The 27,825-nt window shown below is 43.1% G+C and overlaps 1 protein-coding gene across 16 annotated transcripts in view; it reads left to right on the forward strand.

Moving 5' to 3' along the window:
• fbrsl1 (fibrosin-like 1) overlaps positions 1-27,825 on the forward strand; it is an 843,225-nt gene that overhangs the window by 733,183 nt on the left and 82,217 nt on the right. For all 16 annotated transcript variants that reach the window (XM_086011930.1, XM_086011933.1, XM_086011931.1 and 13 more), the window contains one exon: positions 9,691-9,739. In XM_086011930.1, the coding sequence (XP_085868056.1) occupies positions 9,691-9,739 (49 nt within the window). The remainder of the gene's footprint in view (positions 1-9,690; positions 9,740-27,825) is intronic.

Consider the following 27,825-nt stretch of genomic DNA (forward strand, 5'->3'; position numbering starts at 1 on the left):
GGCATCATTACCTCTTCCTAATTGGATTGCTGCATTAATGGTGATCCTGGAGAAGTCCACATTCTAGATCATGCTGAACCCTTGTCCGTAGAAGCATGTATAGGATGAGTGGTAGGGAAGGGGCTTTCAAAATGGAGTTGATCTCTTCAGGAGTCCCAATGTGACTCGTAGGGGCAGGCAGTAGTGTAGAGGCCATTTTGGAAGTGTAGGTTGTACATCATGTTTGGGATTTGTGTGGTGCAGTTTACAGTATTCTGAAGTAAACGTAAATATTTCTGATATGTATGATACATGAGGAATATACTCCAGTGAGCAGGACAGAAAACTGCTGTAATGATGAATTTTGTACATTCTGGTGATCTTTAAGCAAATTAATATACTTGTTTTTTGACTCTTGTTGGTGAAACCCAGCCATACCTCTCTGCCACCATCCTTGACTCCATGCCACCACTGTCTGACATTAAGTCATGGATGAGCCAGAGCGCTCCAACTTTAACCAAAGCCGCCATCCTGTTCGGCTTCTGCCAAAAACTCCGCATTGAACCAGTCAGTTTTGACCTTTTCCCCCAACTGCTGCATTAGGCTGAACATGAAGGTGGGCAATCACAATGCCCAATTATCCATTTACCAGTGGAATGGGTATTTCTCATCAGCCCTCAATAATAATTACATTTATAAGAGGGATGGGAAATTTTGTCACAATTTGGAATATATATGTTGAGGATTAAGCGTAATGTGTAAAGGTAATGGAAATATATATGAATGTAGATTGTATATTCATAGTGGAAATAAGGTATGATTGCTGATTAAACAAAGTGGCTGGAATTATTTTGCTGGTTTGACACTGTAACTTGGGTGAGTATTGGGTTGGGATGCACAATGCTACATCCCTACCCATTTTTACACTCCTCCAACATCCTTTTGTGATGGACAATCGTCAAATAATGTGCTTGCCTGTTTATCAGCGACCTATATGCAAATAATGGAAATACATCATTAAAATGGGGCAGCACGGTGGCATAGTGGTTAGCACTGTTGCCTCACAGCGCCAGGGACCCGGGTTCGAATCCGGCCTCGGGTGACTGTGTGGAGTTTGCACATTCTCCCCGTGTTTGCGTGGGTTTCCTCCGGGTGCTCCGGTTTCCTCCCACAGTCCAAAGATGTGCAGGTTAGGTTGATTGGCTATGATAAAAATTGACCCTTAGTGCTAGGGGGATTAAATACGTGGGGTTACAGGGATAGGGTGGGATATGTGTTGGTGCAGGGATTACGGGGATTGGGTGGGATATGTGTCGGTGCAGGCTCGATGGGCCGAAATGGCCTCTATCTGCACTGTGGGGTTTCTGTAGGGGGGAAAAAAAAAAAAAATATATATATATTTTCCATCATTTGTACCAAAGTAGCACTGTTGGTCCCCAAAGTCCACGATTATAACAGGGGTTGGGGGTTAAATGTTTTAAATCCACATAGCCTCTACAGCTCATAGAGGTCAGACCAGAAGATTTAAAAAAAAAAAGAAAATTTTGGATTTCACCGACCGCTCCGTCGCCAGTAGCACTGAGGTATAGCGGGCCTCATGCAACAAAACTCCGCCCCAGCTCCCGGAGCACGCTCCGACAGAGACTGTGGAAGCCCCCACCCTTAAATATGCTGATGACCCCGAAGCCAGGGGCACCTCTGTGGCGGGCAGAGGTCCCCCCACACCAGAAATGTGCCATTATTCCTTGAGAGCAGAAAATCTGGGCATGTATGTGTGAAGATAGGTTCATCACACTGTTATCCTCATTCATACCTTGGCTTTCAGCAACAAAAAGTGTAGATACTCCAGTGTACCCAAGTATGCCCTCAGTTATACATTGCTAAAATGTGCGCATATTCTTGCCTTCAAAAATAAGTGTTTATCCTCGTTATATCCCCCTCTTGCTGACCACCCCTCCCCACCAATGGTGTATGGTTTTTGACAGTTTATGTATTTTTATTGTACCTTTGTTAATCTTAGATGAAGTGTTGCCAAACTGCAGATTGCAGAAGTCAAGGAAATGAATGTAGTGTATGCAATGAAGCATTACCTGATGATAAACCTCAAGCACCAGGCGGTAAAGCCTTTCTAAATATCTGGCAGCTGTGGGAGGGCTGAACACGGATCTATATCTAATTCAGTGGTAACAAAGACCAGGCCTGATCCCTGATGAAGATTAATTCAATCTGCAATTACGTCTTATCTCTAGTTCAAATGGTATTATATGACCTCTACCATAACATGACACGCTCCTAAGTTAAAAGGCATTTTCATTTTATAGGGTGCTGCTTTCCATCAATGTTTATGAAGATGGGTATGTTCTAGTTTTAGAGTAGCACACTGTGGTCCATTTATAAGCCTTGTAGATTTTATGTCACAACATTAAAAATCTTGTTCAGTTTATGTTGTGTGCCACTTGTAGCCATGAGAGGGGCTTTTTTGTGTTTTGGACCCATCTTTTGGGAAAATGAGTAATACGCATACCGTGATTTTACACTTGTGGAACCAGAATGGCCCCAAATTCAAATGTAATCCAGTTCCAAACATATAGAACGACTATCTTGAAGAAGTCCTGAGCGTTCAAATTCCCCATTTGTGGAACAAACAAAATAGCCCAACGTGAGCTTGTTCTAGTTCGCGGAAAAACTGGCTGGAAGTTGATTTGGCTTCTGGATGCTGCATCTTGTAATGTGTCAGAAAGACTTGATTCAAATTCTCATCAGTACAATGAATAAATTGTCAGTTGGGTTGAAACTTTGGCCAGAATGTATGCACTCGGCCTGGTTGGCAGGTGCACCATTGTTTTACTTTCATTTTTGATTTAGACAAACCAACGTAGCTTGAACACTGCAATCATGTGATATGGTGGTGTGGTATGGCTTGCAAATAGATTCAGTGAAGATAACCCAGATTTCCACTTGATACTTTTATTCAATACCCAACAGTATTTCTCGTTATTTGTTTATTTTATGTTTCCTTTCTGTAGTTCCTCTGCTTGTTACAATATCAATTTATCATGCTGTGGTTATATAAAAGTGATATTTGCTAGAGTTTAGAAGAATGAGAGGGGATCTCATTGAAACTTATAAAATTCTAACAGGACTAGACAGACTAGATGCAGGAAGGATGTTCCCAATGAAGGGAGAGTCCAGAACCAGGGGTCACAATCTAAGGATAAGGGGTAAGCCATTTAGGACAGAGATGAGGAGGAATTTCTTCACCAGAGAGTGGTGAACCTGTGGAATTCTCTACCACAGAAGGCAGTAGAGGCCAATTCATTAAATATATTCAAGAAGGAGTTGGATATATTTCTTAAGGCTAAAGGGATCAAGGGATATGGGGAGAAGGCAGGGACAGGGTACTGAATTTGGATGATCCGCCATGATCTCATTGAATGGTGGAGCAGGCTCGAGGGGCCGAATGGCCTACTCCTGCTCCTATCTGTTATGTTTCTATATGCTGAGCATGTAGATCTCCACTAACTTTTCTGCTTTCTAATCAGTATATTTATAAAGTATGTTTAAAAGGTTTACCTACCTGTGTGCACGCCTGTAAGCGCCACCCTTACTTCCTGTCACCTTTTTGCTGTAACGCTTGAGAGGTCAAACTTGAATGATCTTCTGATTTACCAGGAGTGTGACAGAAGTGTTAGAACAGCATTCTCAGACAGGGGAGCCGTATTCAACTCTCAGATGGACTTGGGCTAAATTGAGATTTGTTGAGGGGAAAAGCATTGTTTGGCACAAAAGAGATAGTCAAGCTTCTTGGAAGACGGCTTCAGCAATGGAGGAGCTCTGGGAGTTCCATTTGAGGTCACAGCCGATACTGAGGCCAATGATGTTGATAACAGAAGGCCTAAAAGTGAGAGGTTTTGGTTGGACTTGTGAAAGATGAAGATTTTCATTGTCCAATTGAAGGGCATGGAGAAGATGGTGGTTCAGCCATTGCACTGAGAGAACTTCAGATTGTGAGCACTGATAGTCTGTGATCTGGAAGAAATTTGTGTATGTAGACTGGAATCTTCAAAAGAATGATATGGGTTGGATGATGAGTGGAGGAGGTTATTGAAATGAAGAAGTAAGAGTGGAAGGTTGAACCACCGAGAGAAGCACCAACAATTGAAGTGATAAGAAAGCAGCTATAAGTGGAACTTGGTTGTTGCAGCTCCCAGAAGAGGGAAGTTCATCAATGGTGAGAGGGGAATTATGGCCACAGTCTGCTGCCAGGTTATACTGACATTAGTCTGAATCCACACTGGCATGCAGCCAATGCATGAGATGAGCCTTGTTTACACTGGCACTCTGTTTTGCAACATGTAGATCAAATGTGTGGCATTTCGGAGGATCAGGCTTGTCTGTTTTGGATCGACCCTCTGAAACACAGTCAAACTATACTTCTATCACAGACTTGCTGAAATGATGGAACTTTATTCTAGCGACCAGCTTGTGTACTGAATGTGTGCCTGTCCACTGCAAAATGCACGAGTGTTGTCACATTGCAAGAGTGAGAGAGAAACAGTAGTGAGTTCATTTGGATCCAGCTAATTAGATTTATTTATACTTTCCAGGTACAGCTGAGGCTAGTGTTAATTTGGATTTGACCAGTTTGGTTGTCACGATGCATATTGCTAGTGCAAATTAGATTTGGATCTTTCTCCAAGATTCTCTCCCCATTTTGTTTTTGCTTCTTTCTTCCTCCTTAGTCCTATGTTTCCTGGCCCGACAGCCTGCCCTGATTTTCTCTAATACCTTTATCTTTTTCCCCCTCTCCCTCCGTCTGCTTTCTATCTCCTTCATCTGCCTTTCACTTCTTTCTTCTCATTTCTCTCTTGTCCAGATACAGCCTCTAAAGAGTCAGCAGCAGCAGTTTGAAGCGATAAACCGCCAGACAGGCATTCACTGATTAATCGGTCCTGCGCTGCCCTGATAGGGTGTTAATTTGTAAAGTTAATGGACAGGCAGCCATGATAAGCTGCAGCAGCTGCTTTGTAGCTGCTGGTGTAGCAAGAAGCGAGGGGGATGGGTCGGATTTGACACCAACTGGCAACAGACTAATATTTTGGTTGTACGCGAAAAATGCTCGTCGTAAAAGTGTTTAATGTGTTTATAACATAAAAGGCAGTGGAACATGTGTTACAATTTGGAACTGGTTCAAGTGTCGGAGGGGAGGAGGCGTGTTAGTGATAAAATGTTGCCGTGACTGCAAAATGACATATGTGTATAGAGTGCTGTCTGCTGCCAGCATAATTTTACTCCTCCCATGCCAAGCCTTCCCTTCTGTGCTGTTACACTGATATATGCAGGCACCTTGCATGGAGAGCGATCTAGTTATGACACTGCCAAGAGCCTGTGGCATTTTGTATGGCTGCCAATGCTTAAGTTTATACGGCAGTTTGGTATCCGAATGGAGATGAGGGAAACCGGATCCTTATATCAGTTCTACTTTCTAGGAGGGTGTAAAGGAAGGCACTGAATGAAGTGGTAGAGGTTGGCTGCTATGGAGAAGCAAAAGTGTATCAAGAGATAAAGCACAGACTCCTTGGGGAGATTTTAAACTGCACCGAGACTTCATGCTCAACTCCCTTTTGCTTGGTAGGTTTCTACAACTGTTTTAGCCAGCATAGCTTGGGGGGTTGTGACCTCAAGAGCTTTTAAAGCCCTTTCCTTAGGGGAGCTTTATTGAGCTCAGAGGAAGGTGATTCATAAAGCGTAGCTAATGGAGGGAATAGGGAAGAAAAACTCTGCAGCTGATGGCTCTCCAGAGGGAGTCTGTGGCTTCAGGCTTAATACGTGGACATGCTCGGAGGTCAAGCTTCCTGCAGTTTGTTGGGCAGGGCTTCCATTTCCGGGAGAAAAAGATACTGTAGTAAACTTTAATAAACATGGCAGCCTCAGCAAACATGACCCAGTGGTGCTGCAACCTGTGCGCTAACAGATAAACAATTTGCCTGCTTCCAATAAAGGACAAAATGATTAACGTACAGGGTTGCACTGGATCACTGTTGAATTTTTGGTCCAGCAGAGCGGATCTTTTAACATCAGTTTTATGGGTGGGAGGAGCATTAGGAGAATTAAAATCTATAATTTGTCAACCTGTAAAGGTTCAAAGCGATTTGGTACAAACCCTGTAGAGTTGAGGACATTTTTCACTGGTGAAGTTAATTCAGTGTTTCTATCTGAGTATGAAACAAGCGAGGCAGTTTTAGGTAGAGGATTTATTGACTTATGAAAAAAACAAGCACTCCAGAATTCTTAAGTATTAATTAGTTTAAAACCGAGCCATTTTAAAAGCTCATTGCATTATTTTTTTGCTTAGAATTCAGTTCAGCCCCTTAATCTGCTGTCTGCCCACATTGAAGGGAGAGAGGGAGGCTTTACAATTACAAGGAAGGTCTGATTCCTTTGGCTGTTCAAACCCATCTTGTATTAAACACATGCTATTTTCCACTAATTGATATGCACTTTTATTACATGTTTTGAAGGAAACAGCAAGTTATGCATTGGTATCTACCATAAAAAGTGTTCCAAATGATGTACTGTTTTGTAGTACTTTTGAACTTACTTTATTTTGGTAAAAATGACTGCTCATCAGAAGAGCAGGGATTGACCAGAATCTTAATGTCTGTAATCCTGATTTAACATGGCTAAGCGTACAATCTGGGGAAGCAATTATGTATTTCACAGGAGTTTACACTGGAGTAGTGTACAGTTAATAGAAATGAATCCAGTGTGTTTCGGAAGGAAATGGTTTTTGCTTTTTCAAATTGTATGCACTTAAGAGAATTATACACCATGGGCACAGACGCGCAGCAAACACAATCCACAGGATCGGCTGGAGACCAAGAGATAAAATATTTAGCTTGTTGGGGCTTGTGTTGATCATCCTTTCAGACATCCACATAAAAAAAACTACTTTTTGCCATTCTGTGTAACTTTGAGTGCTGTAGGTTTTTCCTTTTGATAGCTATATACAGCTATAATAGATCCTTGGGAGTAGTTACCAGTCCAGACGACATAAATCATTAAGAGCAAAGATAAAACTTTATCTGACGCTGAAATGAGGTTGCAGCCTTAAAATCACTCCCTTTGTATACTCTATGGGACTATTCCCTCCTTTAATTCTATTTTAGCAGTGGTTGTCTATGGCCAGTGCACTCCATGTACTTAATGCCTGATGAAATCCACAAAGCAGTGGATATGGTTGCAACTAACTTCACTGCCAATCCATGGTTGGCAGCCATGAAAAACTATGAATCTTTTGAGTATAATATGCCCCAATGTAAAGTACACACACACACATATTCTTTCTACCATTGTTTTTAGGGAAAAATGCATTTTATATGGGAAGATTTAGCATAACTTGGTAAACAAATGTACACTAAAATAAATGTCATTTATTTGTCTAAATATAGTTTTCAATGATTGATCTTTTTTGCTGCAGTGACAACGCTCGTAAGAACCTTGCAATTAATTCTCCAGTTATATTCTGGGACAAACATGATCATGTGGATCATTGCAGACCTTATTGGGGTTTGACATATCCCCAAAAATCATTAATAAAATACTAATTTCAATTATTTTGATTATTATAGTTTGGATTCATTATTTTCCTCAATTCATAACATTACCAGTCTGTTTACTGCAATGAAAAATGTACATGAACACGTGAAATGTGTATACACGGGAGCTGCTCCACCTTGCCCCTACTCGGACATTGTTGTACTGTGTTTATATGTGCAGTGAGCAGTTTACAGGTGCCATGCGTGCTGTGCACGTGTGCATAGTCACCAATTTTCATGACCTAAAGGAGGCCTTTGCAGCTGATTTTGATGTATGCCGTTGAAGGTCTGACTTCTAAGTGAAGGTGGGAATGAATGCTGTGGTACGTGACTCTCTGCCATATAGGTTTGAAATGGTGGTAGGAAAATTTAGACTAGCAGTTAATACAGCAACAGAAGCACAATTGACGAAGCTTCTCGGTTACCAGAACTTAGAACTACTGTTATAAGGAGATCATCCCCCATAAACTTAAATTGTGCAATGCTGTAATTGTACCATATACTGCCAGCTGCTACTGTAAATGGTTTAACCCTTTGATTAGGGGTTGATCACGAGCATTGCTCTGCTGGATCAAGCTAGTAACCATTATCACTGAGGCCGGATAGCAGTGGTAGGATAGCTGATCAACATTATGATGCACTGCACTTGAACAATCCAGAAATTATGTAAATAGTTAACAGACAAAAGATTTTTTTTAAAGCTTCAGTATGTTTTGTGGAACATTGAGGGGGAGAAGGGAAATTTGGTTGATTTCTGGCCTATGGACTACTCATCTCCACACGCTTAATATCCAGCCATTCTTCATTGACTAACGGCTAGAAGTTTCCAACTGACACAGACGTGCTAGTGTTTCTAGTTGGATGTTTATAGTAAAATAATACTCAAAAGTACTATAATTTCTCTTTTAGGAATGCTTTCTTCTATTTTATGTACACTAAAAGCTCAGATTGCCAATTGTATAGATTCATTAAAAATAACGAGATAGCTACGCAGTCCTAAATGGGCTTTCTGGGAGTCATGGTGTTTACACCTCCTATTAAAATAGATTGCGCTGATGCAGAGCCTCGAAGGCCAGTTATACTTCACGCCTAAATTAGAGAGCAGCAGCTTTTAATGTCCCCAGCCATTTTAACATATCAGTTAATCCTTTTCTCTGCTGCCTCTCATTGGCATTAAGCAAATAATGTGTAGCTGCTTACATTAGTCGGGTTGCTTGAGAATCCCGTAGCCACAGATGGTTTTCATTGAAAATCAATTTTGAGTACAAAAGGCTTACTGAGCCTGACAAGTCAGGTTTAGGGCTGGTGGGAAGTCTTGGCATGTGAAACTTGAAGGAAGTTCAATCCCCTTGCGCCAAGGGGAGACTAGATCAAAGTGACGGGGTTAATTGACGAAATGGCACTCTCAAAGTAAGCCAGGTCTGAGGGGATCAAAGACATTTGCTGGAACTTTGCAGGCTGCTGCGTCAGTTCCGTCCAGGCGTGCAGCATGCGCTAGATAGATTCTGTTTTTTTCTCCCTTTTTCAAAAGGTTTACAAAAACAGTTTCTACATCACCTGACGTTTAGCTGCTGTGTATTCAAGTTTTCAGTCGTAGTATACAATTGTTGATGAGAATATTCGCAAAATGAATGTAAATTGGATGTCCTGCAGTGCAAAAGATCATGGCTATATTGTCAGTTTTTGCTTGTGTTTGATGGCCTGTGGGCTGCTTTCTACTCAACAGTCTGTCTACACTGTTTGAAGACATATTTGTCAAAGAGCTGGAGCTTGCATTGAGCTAGATCTTCTCCTTTTCCTTACCATATTTTGTTTATTCACATGGAACTGTTGTGTAAGAGCATTTTTGTTTCAAGAGCCCTTAAACTGCTGGCTCTTGGTTGTGGCCACAACTCTTTCTTCACTAAAAATTGGATTGGCAGGCTATTAATTTTCCATTTACACCCAGGCAAATGGGTAATTCTATCGACTTTATGCTTTTTTAAAAAATAAGTATTTTGTTAGTGATTTTGTGGCCTTTGATGGCAAAACACTTCCCTCTACTGGTGGTTTTCAAGTAATGCGTTGGATATAAAACTCAAACCTTAACATATCTTCTCTGCTTTTTCCACAGGCATCAGATGTAGGCTCAGAGAAACTTTTCTCACCCGCACCAAGTAAAGGTATGATTATCTTCTCATTCACAGCATAATTTCAATTCTTGAACACTCAAATTCAACTGTTTTTATCATTCAATGAGCTGAAGTCCCAAGTAGCATTTTCTAAACTGGTTTGTTTTGCATCTGCTTTCGAAATTAAATCACTGCACTTAACTGAAGGGATACTTAAAATTAACGGTGAGAATTAGCAAATTGCCTGAAATGTACTCTTAAGTTGTTCTGTAAAACCTTATTGCTAGTCCAGTAAATATTTCTCGGATTCTATGTAACTTTATAATTCAAATTTATAAAGGCATTAACTTTCTTCCTTATCTGAATCTTAAGCTCATAATTTCACTTCAAGATTGTGGCTCATTATATAACCTGGCTCAGCTTGATATTCAGCATTGTTCACATGTGTTGCACAATGTGTTTATTGAAAACCTGCTCAAGTGGCTCCTACTTTTTTTTTAACACCCTCTTGTTTCTGTCTTTGCCCTCTTAACTGCCTCGGAATTACTCTGAACGTTGGTGTGCTTACAATGATGTCTCATTTCTATTGTGAACTGTATTAAGTTAAGAATGTGCAAACTCAACACAGAGCCTCTGTGGGCAAAGCTCCACGCCAGGCGCGCATCCTTAACAGCTACCTGTATAACTTTCCTCCTTGCTACTTTTCTCTGTTCTTAAAGCAAAGTTGCCCACCAAATTTAGGCAAAACACCAATGCAGTAATCTGGAGTATACTAGATTAACACTAGTTTGGTACATCTGTTTAATATCTGCTTACATTTGCAAGAGAAATTTTTATTCCACTGAACTTGAAATGCTCAGACCTTACAGTAACTTTGACTGGAAAATTACGTAACTGATTGTCAGAAGCTTACCATCTGCACTGCCCGGTAGACACTTCTACTGTTTGAATTCAAAAGAACTACTGTAAATGTCATGCTACTTATAAATATTAGATCTGTGTTTTTTTGTGACACATTTTAATATGGTGCCAAGAATTCAAAACAAGGTTCTAATTAAATGATTAGATGGCTGCAGTTAGGAGACCAAGTTGTGTAGGTGGGTATGTTTATAAGTAGACATGGTTTAATTATGGGATCAAGTATACCATTGGAGGCCATGCCTTAAGCTGCCTAGGCCCTAAGCTCTGGAATTCCCTCCCTAAACCTCTCCGCCTCTTTAACTCTCTCTCTCTCCCTTAAGACGCTCCTTAAAACCTACCTCTTTGGCCAAGCCTTTGGTGACTTGTCTAATATCTCCTTGTGTGGCTCGGTGTCAAATTTTGTTTGATAACGTTCTTGTGAAGCGTATTGGGGTGTTTTACTACATTAAGCGCTATATAAATGCAAGTTGTTGTTTAACTGGTGGTGTTTGTGGCTTCTGGTATTTCAAGAAATCCTTAGTCTGCCTTTTACAAGGCCCAAATTTATTGTGCTTTTTGATTATAATGCTCTTAAGGACAACATTAACATTTGTACTGTAAAACATTCCTGATTAAATTTTAACGAAGGAGAACTGTAGCTTTTTGGTTTGTCTCTTTTACATAAAATTGCTTGGCTGCAAACGTTGTTTTTCAAAGTAAGGGGCTGCAGAACTCCTGTGGGGCCTTTGGTCTCTTTTCCCTCCCCCAAACGATTAGTTCTAATCTAACAAATTCCAGCAGTTGCACATACAAATAGGCAATGTAGAACATAACTGATTGGTTCAATCTTCAGTGTATGTTGCACAGACCAAATGCCCTGCAGGAGCATGAAACGTATTAATAAGAAATGATCCTGTGGAAAGCCCATTTATTTGAAGTGGGACCATTTCTGAAGTGATGAGTGAGGCAGTTTAGTTTACAGCTGGGAACAATTAAGGTGTAAGTTTCTGAAAAGTGCTTCTATTTCACAAATATCTTTTGTCGGCTGCATTGTTCTGGCATCTTGTGTCCAACTGCTTCTCTTCCACTTCCTATCTCCTTTTCCCATTTCCTGTTTATATTTTCTCTCGACCTCTTGGGTCTTTACCCTCCCCAGGCCAAACACCATTCCTTTTCCAGGAGGGTTGAAATGATGACCCTGATGAGTACTTGAGGGAGAAAAGGAATAGAGGGTTGTGCTGATAGGCTGAGATGAAGTAGGGTGGGAGGAGGTTCATGTGGAGCACAAACACTGGCATAGACCTGTTGGGCCGTATAGTCTGCTGGAAAACTCTCAGGTTAACCAAGCCTGCTCCAGAAGTGCTTTTTGATCAGATTGCTGGGAAATGTGCGAGAGTGGCAATGGGTGACGTGCCTGCTGCTATTTTTTTTATTTGGCTTGCTTTCGTCAGTAACATACTTGGCTTTGCTTTGCTTTCTCTTGGCGCTTCCATAGAATGTCACAGCTAAAATCAGTAACTCGCAGTATGGGGGAGGATCCGTGGTGCAATGTGTGACTGTACTCGCTGCACCATTAACTGCTGCCTCGTCCCAGATCAGCCCTCTGAAGAGCGAGCCTGTCGTTAAAGCTTCTGGAAACATGTATTTGGGGTGGAAATAACCAGAAATATTTATATTTACGTAGTGCCTTTCAAAGTGCTTCAAATAAATGACCTTTTAAATGGAATCCCCATTATGTAGACAAATATGGCAGCCAATTTTCACACCGCTAGATCCCAGCAATGACCATGAATGCAGTGCACGCTAAATTTGTGCAGTAAACTACATAAGCACGTGGAAAGAAACCTGCCTCGGAATATATTCCTGATTTTCTCACCTGATAATTGCATAATTAATTCATAGAATTTAGTGGGGGGGTTAAAAAAAAACTGTTTTAAACCTTGTATAACTGGCCAAAGTATGGTCCATCTGTCACTCGTGAGGCTATTTTAAAATTAATAAAATGTGGCTTTTTTTTCCTGAACTTAGTTTTCCCTTGTGCCCAAAATCAAATTTTCTCCATATACGTCAGCAGAATGCTGAAGTCTTTGTGGGGTGTCGTTTGAAAGGTTTTTTTTATGTTAGTCATTTAACCAAGTAAATCAAGGTTTCTGCAGCTTTATCTTATGACTGCGCTTTTTGACAAATCTTTATTCTCATTAATTCTCTCCCTCTTTACAGTCCGCGTAATTTTAATGTTAAGTCAGAGAATGGTTCAAGAGCAATCGTACTCCAAGTGGGTAAAGCGGTTTGAACAAAGGGCTCAGTTATGTGTTTTTTCAATGGTGCTGATTTTAGAAAAGAACCTGCCTGTTATACAATTTAGAGTGTGATTGTTATTCCTTTTAGGCATTTTATATAAATCAGATTGATGTATCGTATTTAAAATGAGCATCAGATTTTAAGCTATATGGTTTTGCAAACTGTCTCCCTTTAATCGTGGTAATGGTGTTGAGCTTTTACTATTTCTGCTCTTAGCAAAAGTGAACCCACTACTGTTGAAAGGTTTATGATGAAAATGAATCGCTTTTATATCATTAACAACTAGCGGATAAATGCGGTGCAGCCCTTCCTGGCCTATAGTCTAAATGGGGGTTTCAGACTGCTGACTAACGGACAAAAGCTAGAGTCCTGATCCAGACTAGTAACAGGTCTGTGTTTGTTGGTAAAGGAAGCTGTTTGTTTTTTAAAAAAAAACAGTTGTGGTCTTGGTAGGAGTAGTGTGTTCCAGAATTTTTTAGACTCCTGCTACAGTCTCCATTCAAGTCACCATACAATAGTGTACTGTTTAAAGAGCCTGATTCTTGTTATGAAAACCAGTCGTAAAACATACTGCTAGTTTAATTATTTTGGAAGGGTCTTCAAGGCCTTGTGGGTTCTGGTTGGTTTTACTCTTCCTGCTCTGTTAACAGAATGTGCTGGCTTGTCATGGAAGTCATGTCGCTGGCAGGAATGTAGACCACCGGAGGGTATTTTCTTTTTGTCCCATAACCGAGCTCTGTTTTCCTCCTTTGGGACACTTCTAAAGCCTTTTCAAATCATGAAATGTGTAGCCTGAAGGAAGAAGTGGTCAGGCTTCACTATAATCATAAGAGCTTTGTGTAAGGATCTGTAGAGAGTCCGTTAAAAGAAAGGGGTGTTGGCCCCCAAGCGTAACTCTGCGTCCATTACTGGAAACATTTTACCCCATGGCAGCGGATGAGTTTACTGTTGTTAAATCAACTGTTTTGGACTTTTTCTACTCGGCTACTCAATCTAGATACAGATAGTGTATTGCGCTAAATATCACGTTTAAAGTTTCCAAAAATTAGACATTTAGGACACAGAGGCAAATCTATATTGGTTCAATAAGTTTATTCTTTCAAAATACTAATGTGAATTGGAGTAGGTAAAAGGGTTAAACTTCAGAGTCTTTGCCTAGCTTGAACGTGCAAGTTGTTTTTGTGAATAGTGCCTCACAGCTATGATTAATTTTGACCCACAGTATTAAGTGCATTTTCAGAAAGTGTATTGAATTGAATGTTTACTGTATCAACTGGAGCAGACCTGGGAAGCTTAGAGGATTATGATGCTTAAACACAGATGGCATTTTAAGCCATTCTTAATTGTTTCCATTAAACCTACTAACCCAGCATGTTTTGCTTCTACCCTGGGCGGATGCAGCAGGTATGACCTTTTGTATTTTTTCCATTTTGATGGTGCATTGCCATGCATGTCAGTGTCTTCAAAATTGCTTAAAAAAACCAAGTTCATTTTGAGAAGATATTTATAAAGTGATTTTATTTCTAAGGGTAACTAGAGCAGAAGTTTACTAAGAATTTTGTCATCCTATTAGTTTTTTTTTACAAAAAGGTCTTCTATTCTCTAGTAAGGAGGGGAAAGGAAATTGGAGGCCTGAATCTATACTGTACACTTCTTGCCGCCACACAATGATATTTACAGGAAGCGTAGTGGCATTGTCATTTGGCTAGTAATCCGGAGGCCTGCACTAATGATCCAGAGACGTGAGTTCAAATCCCACCACGGCAGCTGGGGAATTTTAATTCAGTTAATAAATAAATCGGGAATAAAAAGCTACAGGAAACTTTGTGCTATCCGGCACCGACGGGACCGAGCTGTTGCCGTCCCATCAAAACTGCCGGACAAACCAGCGCTAATGTTAAAACATACGGAAGCTTTTGAGCTCCGTATCTAGCAACAAACCCTGCTTAGCAACAGCTTCTAAACAGTCGGCCGTAGCTTCTGTAGCTAAGCAACAGCTTTAGCTAGACCTTGCAGAGCCTGACTGGTGGGGGAAAAAAAAGCAACGAAAAGAAAAAAAAACTTACTGAACCGATTCCTGAATTTTGCCGGTGGCTCGAGCATTCCGGACAGTCAACCTCCGGATAAACCAGAGTTTCCTGTAGTATCAGTAATGGTAACCATGAAACTATCGGATGTCGTAAAAACCCATCTGGTTCACTAACGTCCTTTAGGGAAGGAAATCTACCATCCTTACCTGGTCTGGCCTATATGTGACTCCAGACCCACAGTAATGTGGTTGACTCTTAACTACCCTCTGAAATGGCCGAGCAAGCTACTCAGTTGTAACAAACCGCGACGAAACACACCTGCTACGGACACGGCAACATTTGGGGACTTGTGCCAAAATTGGGAGAGCTGTCCCACAGGCTAGTCAAGCAACAGTCATACTCACAGGATCATACCTTTCAGCCAATGTCCCAAACTCCTCCATCGCCATCCCTGGGTATGTCCTGTCCCACCGGCAGGACAGACCCACCAGGGGTGGCGGCACAGTGGTATACAGTCCAGAAGAATTGACTCTGGACCTCATGAAGTCTCATGGATTCAGGTCAGGCAAGGCAAGGAAACCTCCTAAAGCCCTCCCTCAGCTGATGAATCAGTACTCCTTGGAAGAAGCACTGAGAGTAGCAAGGGCACAGAATTTACTTTGGGTTGGGGGCTTCAATGTCCATCACCAAGAGTGGCTCGGTAGCACCACTACTGACCGAGCTGGTCGAGTCCTGAAGAACATAACTGCCAGTCTGGGCCTGCGACAGGTGGTGTGAGAACCAACGCAAGGGGAAAAACCTACTTGACCTCGTCCTCACCAATCTACCCGTCACAAATGCTACCAATACCGTCAGTCCATGCAGTTACCACCGCACAGTCATTGTGGCGACGAAGTCCCATCTTCACACTTGAGGACACCCTCCATCGTGTTGTGTGGCACTACCACCATGCTAAATGGGATAGATTAAGAACCGATCTAGCAGCTCAAAACTGGGCATCCATGAGGCACTGTGTGCCATCAGCAGCAGCAGAATTGTATTCCATCTCAATCTGTAACCTCATGGCCCAGCATATCCCTCACTCTACCATTACCATTAATGTAGGAAGTCACACAACACCGGGTTATAGTCCAACAGCTTTATTTGAAATCACAAGCTTTCGGAGCGCTGCTCCTTCGTCAGGTGAAGTGAAGAGAAACATACAGGCACAGCATATATAGTCAGAGAAAACTGCCAGATGATTGGCAGTTTTCTCTGACTATATATGCTGTGCCTGTATGTTTCTCTTCACTTCACCTGACGAAGGAGCAGCGCTCCGAAAGCTTGTGATTTCAAATAAAGCTGTTGGATTATAACCCGGTGTTGTGTGACTTCCTACATTTGTCCACCCCAGTCCAACACCATCATTACCATTAAGCCAGGGGACCAACCCTGGTTCAATAAGGAGTGTAGAAGAGCATGCCAGGAGCAGCACCAGGCATACCTAAAAATGAGGTGCCAACCTGGGGAAGCTGCAACACAGGACTACATGCATGCTAAAAAGTAGAAGCAGCATGCTATAGACAGGGTTAAACGATCCCACAATCAACGGATCAGATCAAAGCTCTGCAGTCCTGCCACATCCAGTCGTGAATGTGGTGGACCATTAAACATCTAACAGGAGGAGGAGGCTCCATGAATATCCCCAGCCCAAATGATGATGGAGCCCAGCACGTGAGTGCAAAAGAAAGGGCTGAAGTGTTTGCAACCATCTTCAGCCAGAAGTATCGAGTGGATGATTCATATCCGCCTACTCCTGATGTCCCCACCAACACAGAAGCCAATCTTCAACCAATTTGATTCACTCCACGTGATACTAAGAAACAGCTGAGCGCATTGGATACTGCAAAGGCTATGGGCCCTGACAACATCCTGGCTATCGTGCTGAAGACTTGTGCTCCAGAACTAGCCGCGCCTCTAGCCAAGCTGTTCCAGTACATCTATCCGACAATGTGGAAAACTGCCCAGGTATGTCCTGTCCACGAAAAGCATGACAAATTCAGTCTGGCCAATTACCGCCCCATCAGTCTACTCTCAATCATCAGCAAAGTGATGGAAGGTGTCATTGACAGTGCTATCAAGTGGCTCTTAATCACCAATAACCTGCTCACTGGTGTCCAGTTTGGGATCCGCCAAGACCACTCGGCTCCCGACTTCATTACAGCCTTGGTCCAAACATGGACAGAGGTGAGGTGAGAGTGACTGCCCTAGACGTCAAGGCAGCCTTTTTGACTGAGTGTGGCATCAAGGAGCCCTAGTAAAACTGAAGTCAATGTGAATCGGGGGGCAAACTCTCCACTGGCTGGAGTCATACCTAGTACAAAGGAAGATGGTTGTGATGGTTGAAGGTCAATCATCACAGCCCCAGGACATCACTGCAGGAGTTCCTCAGGGCAGTGTCCTAGGCCCAACCATCTTCAGCTGCTTCATCAATGACCTTCCCTCCAACATAAGGTCAGAAATGGGGATGTTCGCTGATGACTGCACAGTGTGCAGCGCCATTCACAACTCCTCAGATAATGAAACAGTCCATGCCCGCATGCAACAAGACCTGGACGACGTTCAGGTTTGGGCTGATAAGTGGCAGGTAACATTTGCGCCACACAAGTGCCAGGCAATGACTATCTCCAACAAGCGAGAGTCTAACCACTGCCCCTTGACATTCAACGGCATTACCATCGCCGAATCCCCCACCATCAACATCCTGAGGGTCACCATTGACCAGAAACATAACTGGACCAGCCACATAAATACTGTGACAAGAAGAGCTGGTCAGAGGCTGGGTATTCTGCGGAGAGTGTCTCACCACCTGACTCCCCAAAACCTTTCCATCATCTACAAGGCACAAGTAAGGAGTGTGATGGAATACTCTCCACTTGCCTGGATGAGTGCAACTCCAACAACACTCAAGTAGCTCGACACCATCCAGGATAAAGCAGCCCGCTTGATTGGCACCCCATCACTCCCTCCACCACCGGCGTACTGTGGCTGCAGTGTGTACCATCTACAAGATGCACTGCAGCAACTCGCCAAGGCTTCTTCGGCAGCACCTCCCAAACCCGCGACCTCTTCCACCTAGAAGAACCAGTGCAGCAGGCGCATGAGAACACCATCACCTCCAAGTTCCCCTCCAAGTCACACACCATCCTGACTTAGAAGTATATCGCCGATCCTTCATCGTCGCTGGGTTATAACCTTGGAACTCTGTAACTAACAGCACTGTTGGGAGTACCTTCACCACACGGACTGCAGCAGTTCAAGAAGGTGGCTCACCACCACCTTCTCCAGGGTATTTAGGGATGGGCAATAAATGCTGGCCTTGCCAGCGACGCCCACATCCAATAAGCGAATTAAAAAAAAACTAAACCAAAGCTGTGGTATTTTTAGTTCAAGATCAAGGCGGTGTCAGTGGGTTAGATGCGGAGATTTGTTTTGTCCATCTTTAATATAAAACAGGAATAAACTAAGTAAACTATAAACTAAATGCATTTTAGGAGTAACTGCTCCGTGCTTAATCCAAGACACAACAGTCATTCGTCAATGCTGACTCAGTTGAAATATTCAAAAAGGAAATGGACAGATACTTCATTCAGCAGGGAGGAACTGGGGCTATATAAGTGCAGAGATGGACGGGGTGGGGAGGGGGTAGTGAAATGAAGGTGGCTCCTGTGTGTGGATGTAAATGATGGGGTGAGTTAGCTGGGCTGAGTGGCATTTCTTGTTCCCACCTGCACTGTTCAAGATAAACCACTTTCAGTATTCATACATCTGTTATAATTGCTTTAAAATATTCCCAAGCCTGTCTGGAACAATGTGAACAGAAATTAAGTGCTCCAGAGGGAATTGGGTTGATAGATTTGTAAGTGAACATTCAGTTTCTTCAACCAACCTTTTGGCAGTGCATGTACTTGTTGATGTGCTCATTCAGGTATCTTGTGCAGGTGCCTGGGGAATTAGGCATGTTGAAACTGACAACCAGCGAAGCAAATGAAATTGGATGAACTATCTGAAAGCGCAGCAGAAGCTTGAAGGTTAAAAAAGTATTGTTTTTTAATTCAAGAAAAATGAATGCTGACCAGACTGATTACCGAAGAAATTTTGAAGGACATTACAACTATCACTGTAATACACAAAGCGACAGTCCCTGATTCTATAAAGAAAGGAAGACTTGCATTTATATAGCGCTTTTCACGACCACCGGACATCCCAAAGCGCTTTACAGCCAATTAAGTACATTTTTTGAAGTGTAGTCACTGTTGTAATGTAGGAAAAGTGGCAGCCAATTTGCGCACAGCAAGCTCCCACAAACAGCAATGTGATAATGACCAGATAATCTGTGTTTGTGCAGTTGATTGAGGGATAAATATTGGCCAGGACACCTGGGATAACTCCCCTGCTCTTCGAAATAGTGCCCTGGGATCTTTTACGTCCACCTGAGGGGGCTTAGGTTTAAAGTCTCATCCAAAAGACGGCACCTCCTCCAGTGCAGCGCTCCCTCAGCACTGCACTGGGAGTGCCAGCCTAGATTTTTGTGCTCCAGTCTCTCGAGTGGGACTTGAACCCACAACCTTCTGACTCGGAGGCGAGAGTGCTGCCCACTGAGCTGCAGCTGAAATTCCATGTATATATTGTAGATAATTACTGAATGTGATTTAAAAACTGCTAACTCCTCCAATGCATTAGTGGGAAAATGCACTACGTGTTATGGTCCAAACCAGAAAATCCCAAGTTTAGCTTCTGGTTTGTGTTGAGTTGGCTAGTCTAGGCACTCCTGGAGTAGTGGCCCCTGCAGGAAAGTGCACATGCGTGGACTTTGGGTGAAGAAAGATTTGGACTCTGCTAAGCAGACGAGTAGCTTGTTGACATTCTTAATCAGGGTTCACGCATGAATGGCCACTTGAGTGGAACACTGTCAGGCTGCAGGCACCTATGGAGCTATACCACAGTGGCTTCAGGAGAGGGGAAGGGGAAAGCTGCAAAATGCACTCCATGCTTAAAAGGGTTAAACTTGTTGGAAACTACCTTGCTGAGTTTTACAGTTCAAACTGCCAGCAACCTTGTATATTGCCAGTGACTTTTGTGAATTTAAATTTAATGAGCACGAACATGATGAGGGAAATTTATTGGGGAAGGCGGTTCATGATCATCAAGAAACCACCCGGAGGAGAAATATGGAAATCTATAAATTATTGAATGTAAACCCTGAGCATTTAATCGGTCATCTATAGAAAGAAACCGCTGCAGTTCAATGCTGAAACTTGATCTCAACCAGTAAGGAGGTAGAACTTTTTCTGATGTGGTGTCATGCCAAGAGTTTGGTATGAATTCCTACATCAGTCGAGACCAGTCGGGAGCAGTGAGTCGGAGCCCGGTATAAAAACCGGAGAGAGGCGAGGCCCGAGACCACAGCTGGGGCAGTCGGGAGAGCAGGAGGCCAGTAACTGCTGGGGCAGTCGGGAGAGCAGGAGGCCAGTAACTGGTGAGTTTAAAAGCTCACCTTTCGCGGGCTTTTTCTTTCACAGCTGGTGCAGTCGGGAGAGCAGGAGGCCAGTAACTCTTATATAGGTGGAGCTGTTGCTAAACCCGAAACACTACAGTGTAGTGTCTCCCACCCTTCCACCTCCTCTAACCTTTTAGGGGTTAGGGGAAGTTGAAAAGGTAGGTTCAATTTATTTTATTTCAGGAGCCTAACCTAGGTGGAGAAGGTTCCAGGACAGGAGGCGGCAGTGAAAATACAACACCAGAAAACAGGTAGGTGACTGGTTGGTGAGTACTTTCACAAACTTATTCTAAGTAGAATTCAATAATTAAGCTAAATCGTAGTAAATAAAAGGGTATTGTAAGGGTTAAGTCATGGAAGGGCAGCTCGGACCCGTGTCATGCTTCTCCTGTGCCATGTGGGAAATCAGGGACACTGTCCCTGACAACTATGTGTGCAGGAAGTGTGTCCAGCTGCAGCTCCTAGCGGACCGCATGGCGGCGCTGGAGCTGCGAATGGACTCACTCTGGAGCATACGCGATGCTGAGGATGTTGTGGATAGCACATTCAGTGAGTTGGTCACACCGCAGGTAAAGGCTAGCTCAGACAGTAAATGGGTGACCAAAAGGCAGGGTAAAGGCAGGAAGGTAGTGCAGGAGTCACCTGCGGTCATCTCCCTCCAAAACAGGTTTACCGTTTTGGGTACTGTTGGGGGAGATGACTTATCAGGGGAAGGCACCAGCAGCCAGGTTCAGGGCACCATGACTGGCTCTGCTGCACAGAAGGGCGGGAAAAAGAGGGATAGGGCTATAGTGATAGGGGATTCAATTGTAAGGGGGATAGATAGGAGTTTCTGTGGCCGAGACCGAGACTCCAAGATGGTATGTTGCCTCCCTGGTGCAAGGGTCAAGGATGTCTCGGAGCGGGTGCAGAGCATTCTGAAGGGGGAGGGGGATCAGCCAGTTGTCGTGGTACATGTAGGTACCAACGATGTAGGTAAAAAGAGGGAGGAGGTCCTACAAGCTGAATTTAGGGAGTTAGGAGCTAAATTGAAAAGTAGGACCTCAAAGGTAGTAATCTCTGGATTGCTACCAGTGCCACGAGCTAATAAGTTTAGAGAGAGTAAGATAGATAAGCTAAATACGTGGCTTGAGCAGTGGTGCAAGGGAGAGGGATTTAAATTCTTGAGGCATTGGAACCAGTTCTTGGGGAGGAGTGACCTGTACCAAGGGGACGGTCTACACCTGAACTGTGAGGGAGCCGATGTCCTCGGGGTAATATTTTCCAGGGCGGTTCGGGAGGATTTAAACTAATTTGGCAGGGGGATGGGAACCTAGGTAATGGAAAAGAGGGAAGTCATATGAAGTTAGAAATAGATGGTAGAAAGGTGAGAAGCAATAAGCAAAGGAGAGAAACACAAAGGGCCAAACTAATTCATAATGAGAGTGTGAAAAAAGCAAGCCTGAAGGCTTTGTATCTTAATGCTAGAAGCATTAGGAACAAGGTGGATGAATTAGTTGTGGAAATAGAGGTAAACAAGTATGATTTGATTGGGATTACAGAAACGTGGCTGCAGGGTGGGCAAGGCTGGGAACTTAACATCCAGGGATATACAATATTTAGGAAGGATCGGCAAAAAGGTAGGGGAGGTGGGGTAGCATTGCTGGTAAAGGAGGGGATTAATGGAAAGGAAGGATATTAACTCGGATGAAACGGAATCTGTATGGGTAGAAATGAGAAATAGCAAGGGGAGGAAAACGTTAGTGGGTGTGATATATAGGCCTCCAAATAGTAATATGGAGGTGAGGGAAGGCATAAAAAGGGAAATTAGAGAAGCGTGCGATAAGAGCACAGCTGTCATCATGAGTGACTTTAATTTACATATTGATTGGACTACCCAAATTAGTAAAAATTCTGAGGAGGAGGAATTCCTGGAATGTTTTCGGGACGGTTATCTGGACCAATATGTCGAGGAGCCGACTCGAGATCAGGACATTTTAGACTGGGTATTGTGCAATGAGAAGGGACTTATCAGCAATCTTCTTGTACGAGGCCCCTTGGGTCAGAGCGATCATAATATGATCGAGCTCTCAGTCGAGATGGAGAGTGAGGAAATTGAATCAGAGACTAAGGTCCAGAACTTAAATAAAGGGAATTACGAGGGTATGAGACGGGAATTGGGTAAGATTGATTGGGTGGTGTTTCTGGGGGGATTGACAGTGGATAGACAATGGCAAGCATTCAAAGATAGAATGGAAGAATTCCAGAACATGTTTATACCGGTTTGGCATGAAAATAAACCTAAAAAGGTGACTCAACCGTGGATAACGAGGGAAATTAGGGACAGCATAAAATCAAAAAAAAGGGCATATCAACTGGCAAAAAAAAGCACCAGACCGGAAGATTGGGGGCAGTACAGGATACAGCAAAAGAGGACAAAGGGATTAATCAGGAAGGGGAAAATAGAATACGAAAGTAAACTTGCAGCAAACATAAAGACAGACTGCAAAAGCTTTTATCGGTATATCAGGAGGAAAAGACTGGTAAAATCCCAAGTCGGTCCCTTGCAGTCCGATTCGGGAGAATATATAATGGAGAATAAGGAAATGGCAGACCAATTAAACTCATACTTTGGTTCTGTATTCACAAAGGAGGACACAAATAACCTCCCAGGAATATCGGCAAACATAGGGACTAATGAGAGGGAGGAGCTGACAGAAATTAGTATCTCTAGGGATATGGTGTTGGGTAAGTTGAGGGGACTGAAGGCCGACAAATCCCCGGGGCCTGATAAACTACATCCTAGGGTACTTAAGGAGGTGGCCCTGGAGATAGCAGATGCTCTAAGGATCATCTTCCGGAACTCCATTGACTCGGGAACAGTACCCGTGGATTGGAGGGTAGCTAATGTTACCCCAATATTTAAAAAGGGGGGTAGAGAGAAAGCAGGGAATTATAGACCAGTAAGCCTTACATCGGTTGTGGGCAAAATGCTAGAGTCCATTATTAAGGATAAAATAGCGGAGCACTTGACAAATGGGGAAAGGATCGGACAGAGTCAACATGGATTTACAAAGGGTAAATCGTGTTTGACTAATCTGCTGGAATTTTTTGAGGAAGTAACTGGTAAAATAGATGGGGGAGAGCCAGTGGATGTGGTGTACCTTGACTTCCAGAAAGCCTTCGATAAGGTTCCACACAAAAGATTATCATGCAAAATTAAGGCTCATGGGATTGGGGGCAAAGTATTAACGTGGATAGAGAACTGGCTGGCGGATAGAAAACAGAGAGTTGGAATAAACGGCTCGTTTTCGGAGTGGCAGGCAGTGACCAGCGGGGTGCCGCAAGGATCTGTCCTGGGACCCCAGCTGTTCACAATATATATAAATGATCTGGATCAGGGAATTGGATGCAATATTTCCAAATTCGCTGACGACACTAAACTAGGAGGAGGGGTGGGCTCTGATGAGGATGTCAGGAGGCTACAGTGCGATTTGGACAGGTTGGGGGAATGGGCGGATACGTGGCAGATGCACTATAATGTGGATAAATGCGAGGTTATCCACTTTGGGGGTAAAAACAGGAGGGTGGATTATTATCTAAATGGCAATAGATTGGGAGATGGGGAAGTGCAGAGGGACCTGGGTGTTCTTGTGCACCAGTCACTGAAGGAGAGCATGCAGGTGCAACAGGCGATTAAGAAGGCAAATGGTATGTTGGCCTTCATATCAAGGGGGTTCGAGTATAGGAATAGGGATACCTTACTACAGCTGTACAAGGTGCTGGTGAGACCGCATCTGGAGTATTGTGTACAGTTTTGGTCGCCCCATCTGCGGAAGGATGTTCTTGCCATGGAAAGAGTGCAGCGGCGATTCACCAGGCTGATACCTGGAATGGCGGGAATGACCTACGAGGAGAGATTGAATAGTTTGGGCTTGTACTCACTGGAGTTTAGAAGATTGAGAGGGGATCTCATCGAAACATATAAAATTATGGCAGGCCTGGACAGGCTGAATTCAGAGAGAATGTTTCCAATGGCCGGGGAGCACAGAACCAGGGGCCACAGTCTAAAAATAGCGGGCAAATCATTTAAAACAGAGATGAGGAAGAATTTCTTCACTCAAAGAGTGGTGAGCCTGTGGAATTCCCTGCCACAGAGGGCTGTGAAGGCTAATTCAATAAATATTTTCAAGAGAGAATTGGATATATTTCTGAAGGCTAAGGGGATTAAGGGTTACGGAGAAAAGGCGGGGACGGGGTACTGAACTGGTAAGATCAGCTATGATCTCAGACGAAGATCAGCCATGATCTCATTGAATGGCGGAGCAGGCTCGAAGGGCCGAATGGCCTACTCCTGTTCCTATCTCTATGTTTCTATGTTTTCTATCACAGTGCCAGAGGTGTTTTATTTAACATTTTATTTATGACTTAAGGTTGCTGGGCCTGTCATTTTAATGGAAGGTATTGTCTGAATGTTTGAGGTCATTTAAGTTCCTTTATGCAAACTAGTGTAATTATAAGCGCTAAGTCATTGCTATTTTCATAACCAGACAAATAAGGGATAATTTTCCATTTAAATTGGGAAACTCGTACAGTGTGTGCCCAAATTCCTAATAATGACTTCCTTCGGACAAGGCTCCTTACTGGTAATGTGAATTTGGAAAATTATCCTAATATTTACTGGTTAAAAGGTGCAGGTATTACTACATTTTAGAAATTGCTGTCTTTGCTTCCAGATCATCAGTTAAACTTTCAGTAACTTATTGCCAAAGTAATTGCATTCTATAGCCTTTCAGAGATGATTAATATGGCTGAGAATTGACAGCGAGCAGTTAGCAAAATTGCACGGCAGTGAATATTTGGGCAATTCAAGCTTATGAGCTTGGTGCTGCACAGTGTATTGTAGGGCTGCAGCTACCTTGGTAACCAGAGCATCTGATAGGCAAAATTATGTAACTTCTAAGCTCTTATACCAAGTTAGAATCATAGAATCAGAGAATGGTTACAGCATGGAAGAAGGCCATTCGGCCAACCGAGCCCATACCGACTCTCAGCTAGTCCCGCTCCCCTGCCCTTTCCCCTTAGCCCTGCAATTTATTTCCCTTCAGATACTCCCTTTTGAAAGCTAAGATTGAGTCTGCTTCTACCACCCTTTCAGGCAGTGAATTCCAGATCTTAACTACTCGCTGCGTTAAAAGGTTTTTCCTTGCGTCGCCATTGGTTCTTTTGCCAATCACCTTAAATCTGTGTCCTCTGGTTCTCGACCCTTCCCCCAATGGGAACAGTTTCTCTCTATCTACTCTGTCCAGACCCCTCATGATTTTGAACACCTCTCAAATCTCCTCTCAATCTTCTCTGCTCCAAGGAGAATAACCCCAGCTTCTCCAGTCTATCAACGTAACTGAAGTCCCTCATTCCTGGATCATTCTTGTAAATCTTTTCTGCACCTTCTCTAAGGCCTTCACATCCTTCCTAAAGTGCAGTGCCCAGAATTGGACACAGTACTCCAGTTGGGGCCAAACCAGTGTTTTATGCAGGTTCTTCATAATTTCCACACTTTTGTACTCTATACCTCTATTTATGAAGCCCAGGATCCCACAAGCCTTTTTAACTGCTTTCTCAACCTGCCCTGCCACCTTCAACGATTTGTGCACACATACCCCCAGGTCTCTCTGTTCGTGCACCCCCTTCAGGATTGTACCATTTAGTTTATATGTCCTCTCCTTATTCTTTCTACCCAAATGTATCACTTCACACTTTTCTGAGCTAAATTTCATCTGTCACGTGTCCGCCCATTTCACCAGCCTGTCTATGTCTTTGTGAAGTCTATCACTCTCCTCCTCACTGTTCACAATACTTCCAAGTTTTGTGTCATCTGCAAATTTTGAAATTGTGCCCTGTACATCCAAGTCCATGTCATCAATATATATCAGGAAAAGCAGTGGTCCTGGAACCGACCCCTGGGGAACACCACTGTATACCTTCCTCCAGTCCGAAAAACAGCCATTCACCACTACTCTGTTTCCTGTCACTTAGCCAATTGCATATCCATGCATGTTATCAGGAGCCTGCCCTCTTTGACACAGTCAGAGAGCTTCATTTTTTTTCTTTCTCTTGTAAGCTCTGAGCTTACAAGAGAATTAGTCCCTTTGTCCTAGGCATAATGTCTTTTAGTGACCCGTGTTTTAGATATTAGACATAGAACTTCTCTGCAGTCAACCTCAGCTGTGTTGTGTCCTTTTGCACGAATGTTGTCATGCACCATGGAGATGGAGCACACACTGGCATCCATCCTGTCAACCGCACTCCAGGATTGAGCCAATACCAAACTGATCAAATGGTTCAAACCATTTGACTTTCATTCTTACAGTTTAATCTCTAATTTGGTTGTATTGTAATCCCACTCAGTTATCCATTGTTGCTGAGGATTGTAGTAGTAGACAGTAGTAATGAGTTCCCGCATTCATTCCTAAAGTGGACATTCTGATGCGTCAGAGATCAACAGGGTAGAATAGTCATGGAGTAATGTTGAACTGGAATTATGTTGAAATTAAGTTCAGTATTAGCAGCGGTTTCTTGACATTGTAGATTGTTTCCATCAATGTTGGAGAAAATACTGCAGAAGATAGCAGCTAATGCTTGTAGGACGTACAATGTGCTTGATGGTGGTGGCTATGGTTAAGGACTGAACTGCATTTGGCCTCAAATACACTCGGAAGGTTTCGTCGCCACCCGCCCCCAAGGATTAGGATGGGGATGGGCAACTGAGGACTCGCACTTCCCATCGCTGTTCAGTGGTCTTTGCTGGAATTGTGAATGTGTAGGTGTCGAGCAAAGGCAACATTGACCTGGGCAGTGGTGCCTCCTGCAACAAACTAGCCTACCAACATTGATTGTCAAGATTCATACGTGAATAATAGCCACTTAGGCAAGGTGCCAGAGGGTGCCCATGCCTGTGGAATGAAACCCCAACAAGGAGTTGATGCCTTGAGCAGAAGAACAAATTGGCACGGGGGGAAATCTGAGCTCCATATAAATCAATTCTTGAAGGAAACACAGTAACAATTTCCTTTGCTGAAACTCTAGTTCCCCCACTCAAAGTGTCTGGCTCCTGCTCAGAGATTGACCGCTCCGCATGTGGGAGTTCATGTCCCACCATTCTGCCATTGTACATTGGTGCTGTTATGGGATGTGCCTTCACTCTGGAGCATTGCTGGAATTCTGCATTGGTGTCATTTACCGCAAATCTCTATCGTTCTAGGTGAAATAGAGAGGGAAACTCGAGTTGGAAAAACAAACCGTAAATGACTTTTGCCTGTAAATTTGATGTGGCTGTTTGAAAATAAAACAAGTCTGGACATAATTAATTTAGGCCGTATCATTCAGCG

This window comes from Somniosus microcephalus, chromosome 19 (assembly GCF_052327205.1).
Source record: "Somniosus microcephalus isolate GS21.2 chromosome 19, FLI_Smic_1.0, whole genome shotgun sequence".
Taxonomy (NCBI): Eukaryota; Metazoa; Chordata; class Chondrichthyes; order Squaliformes; family Somniosidae; genus Somniosus; species Somniosus microcephalus.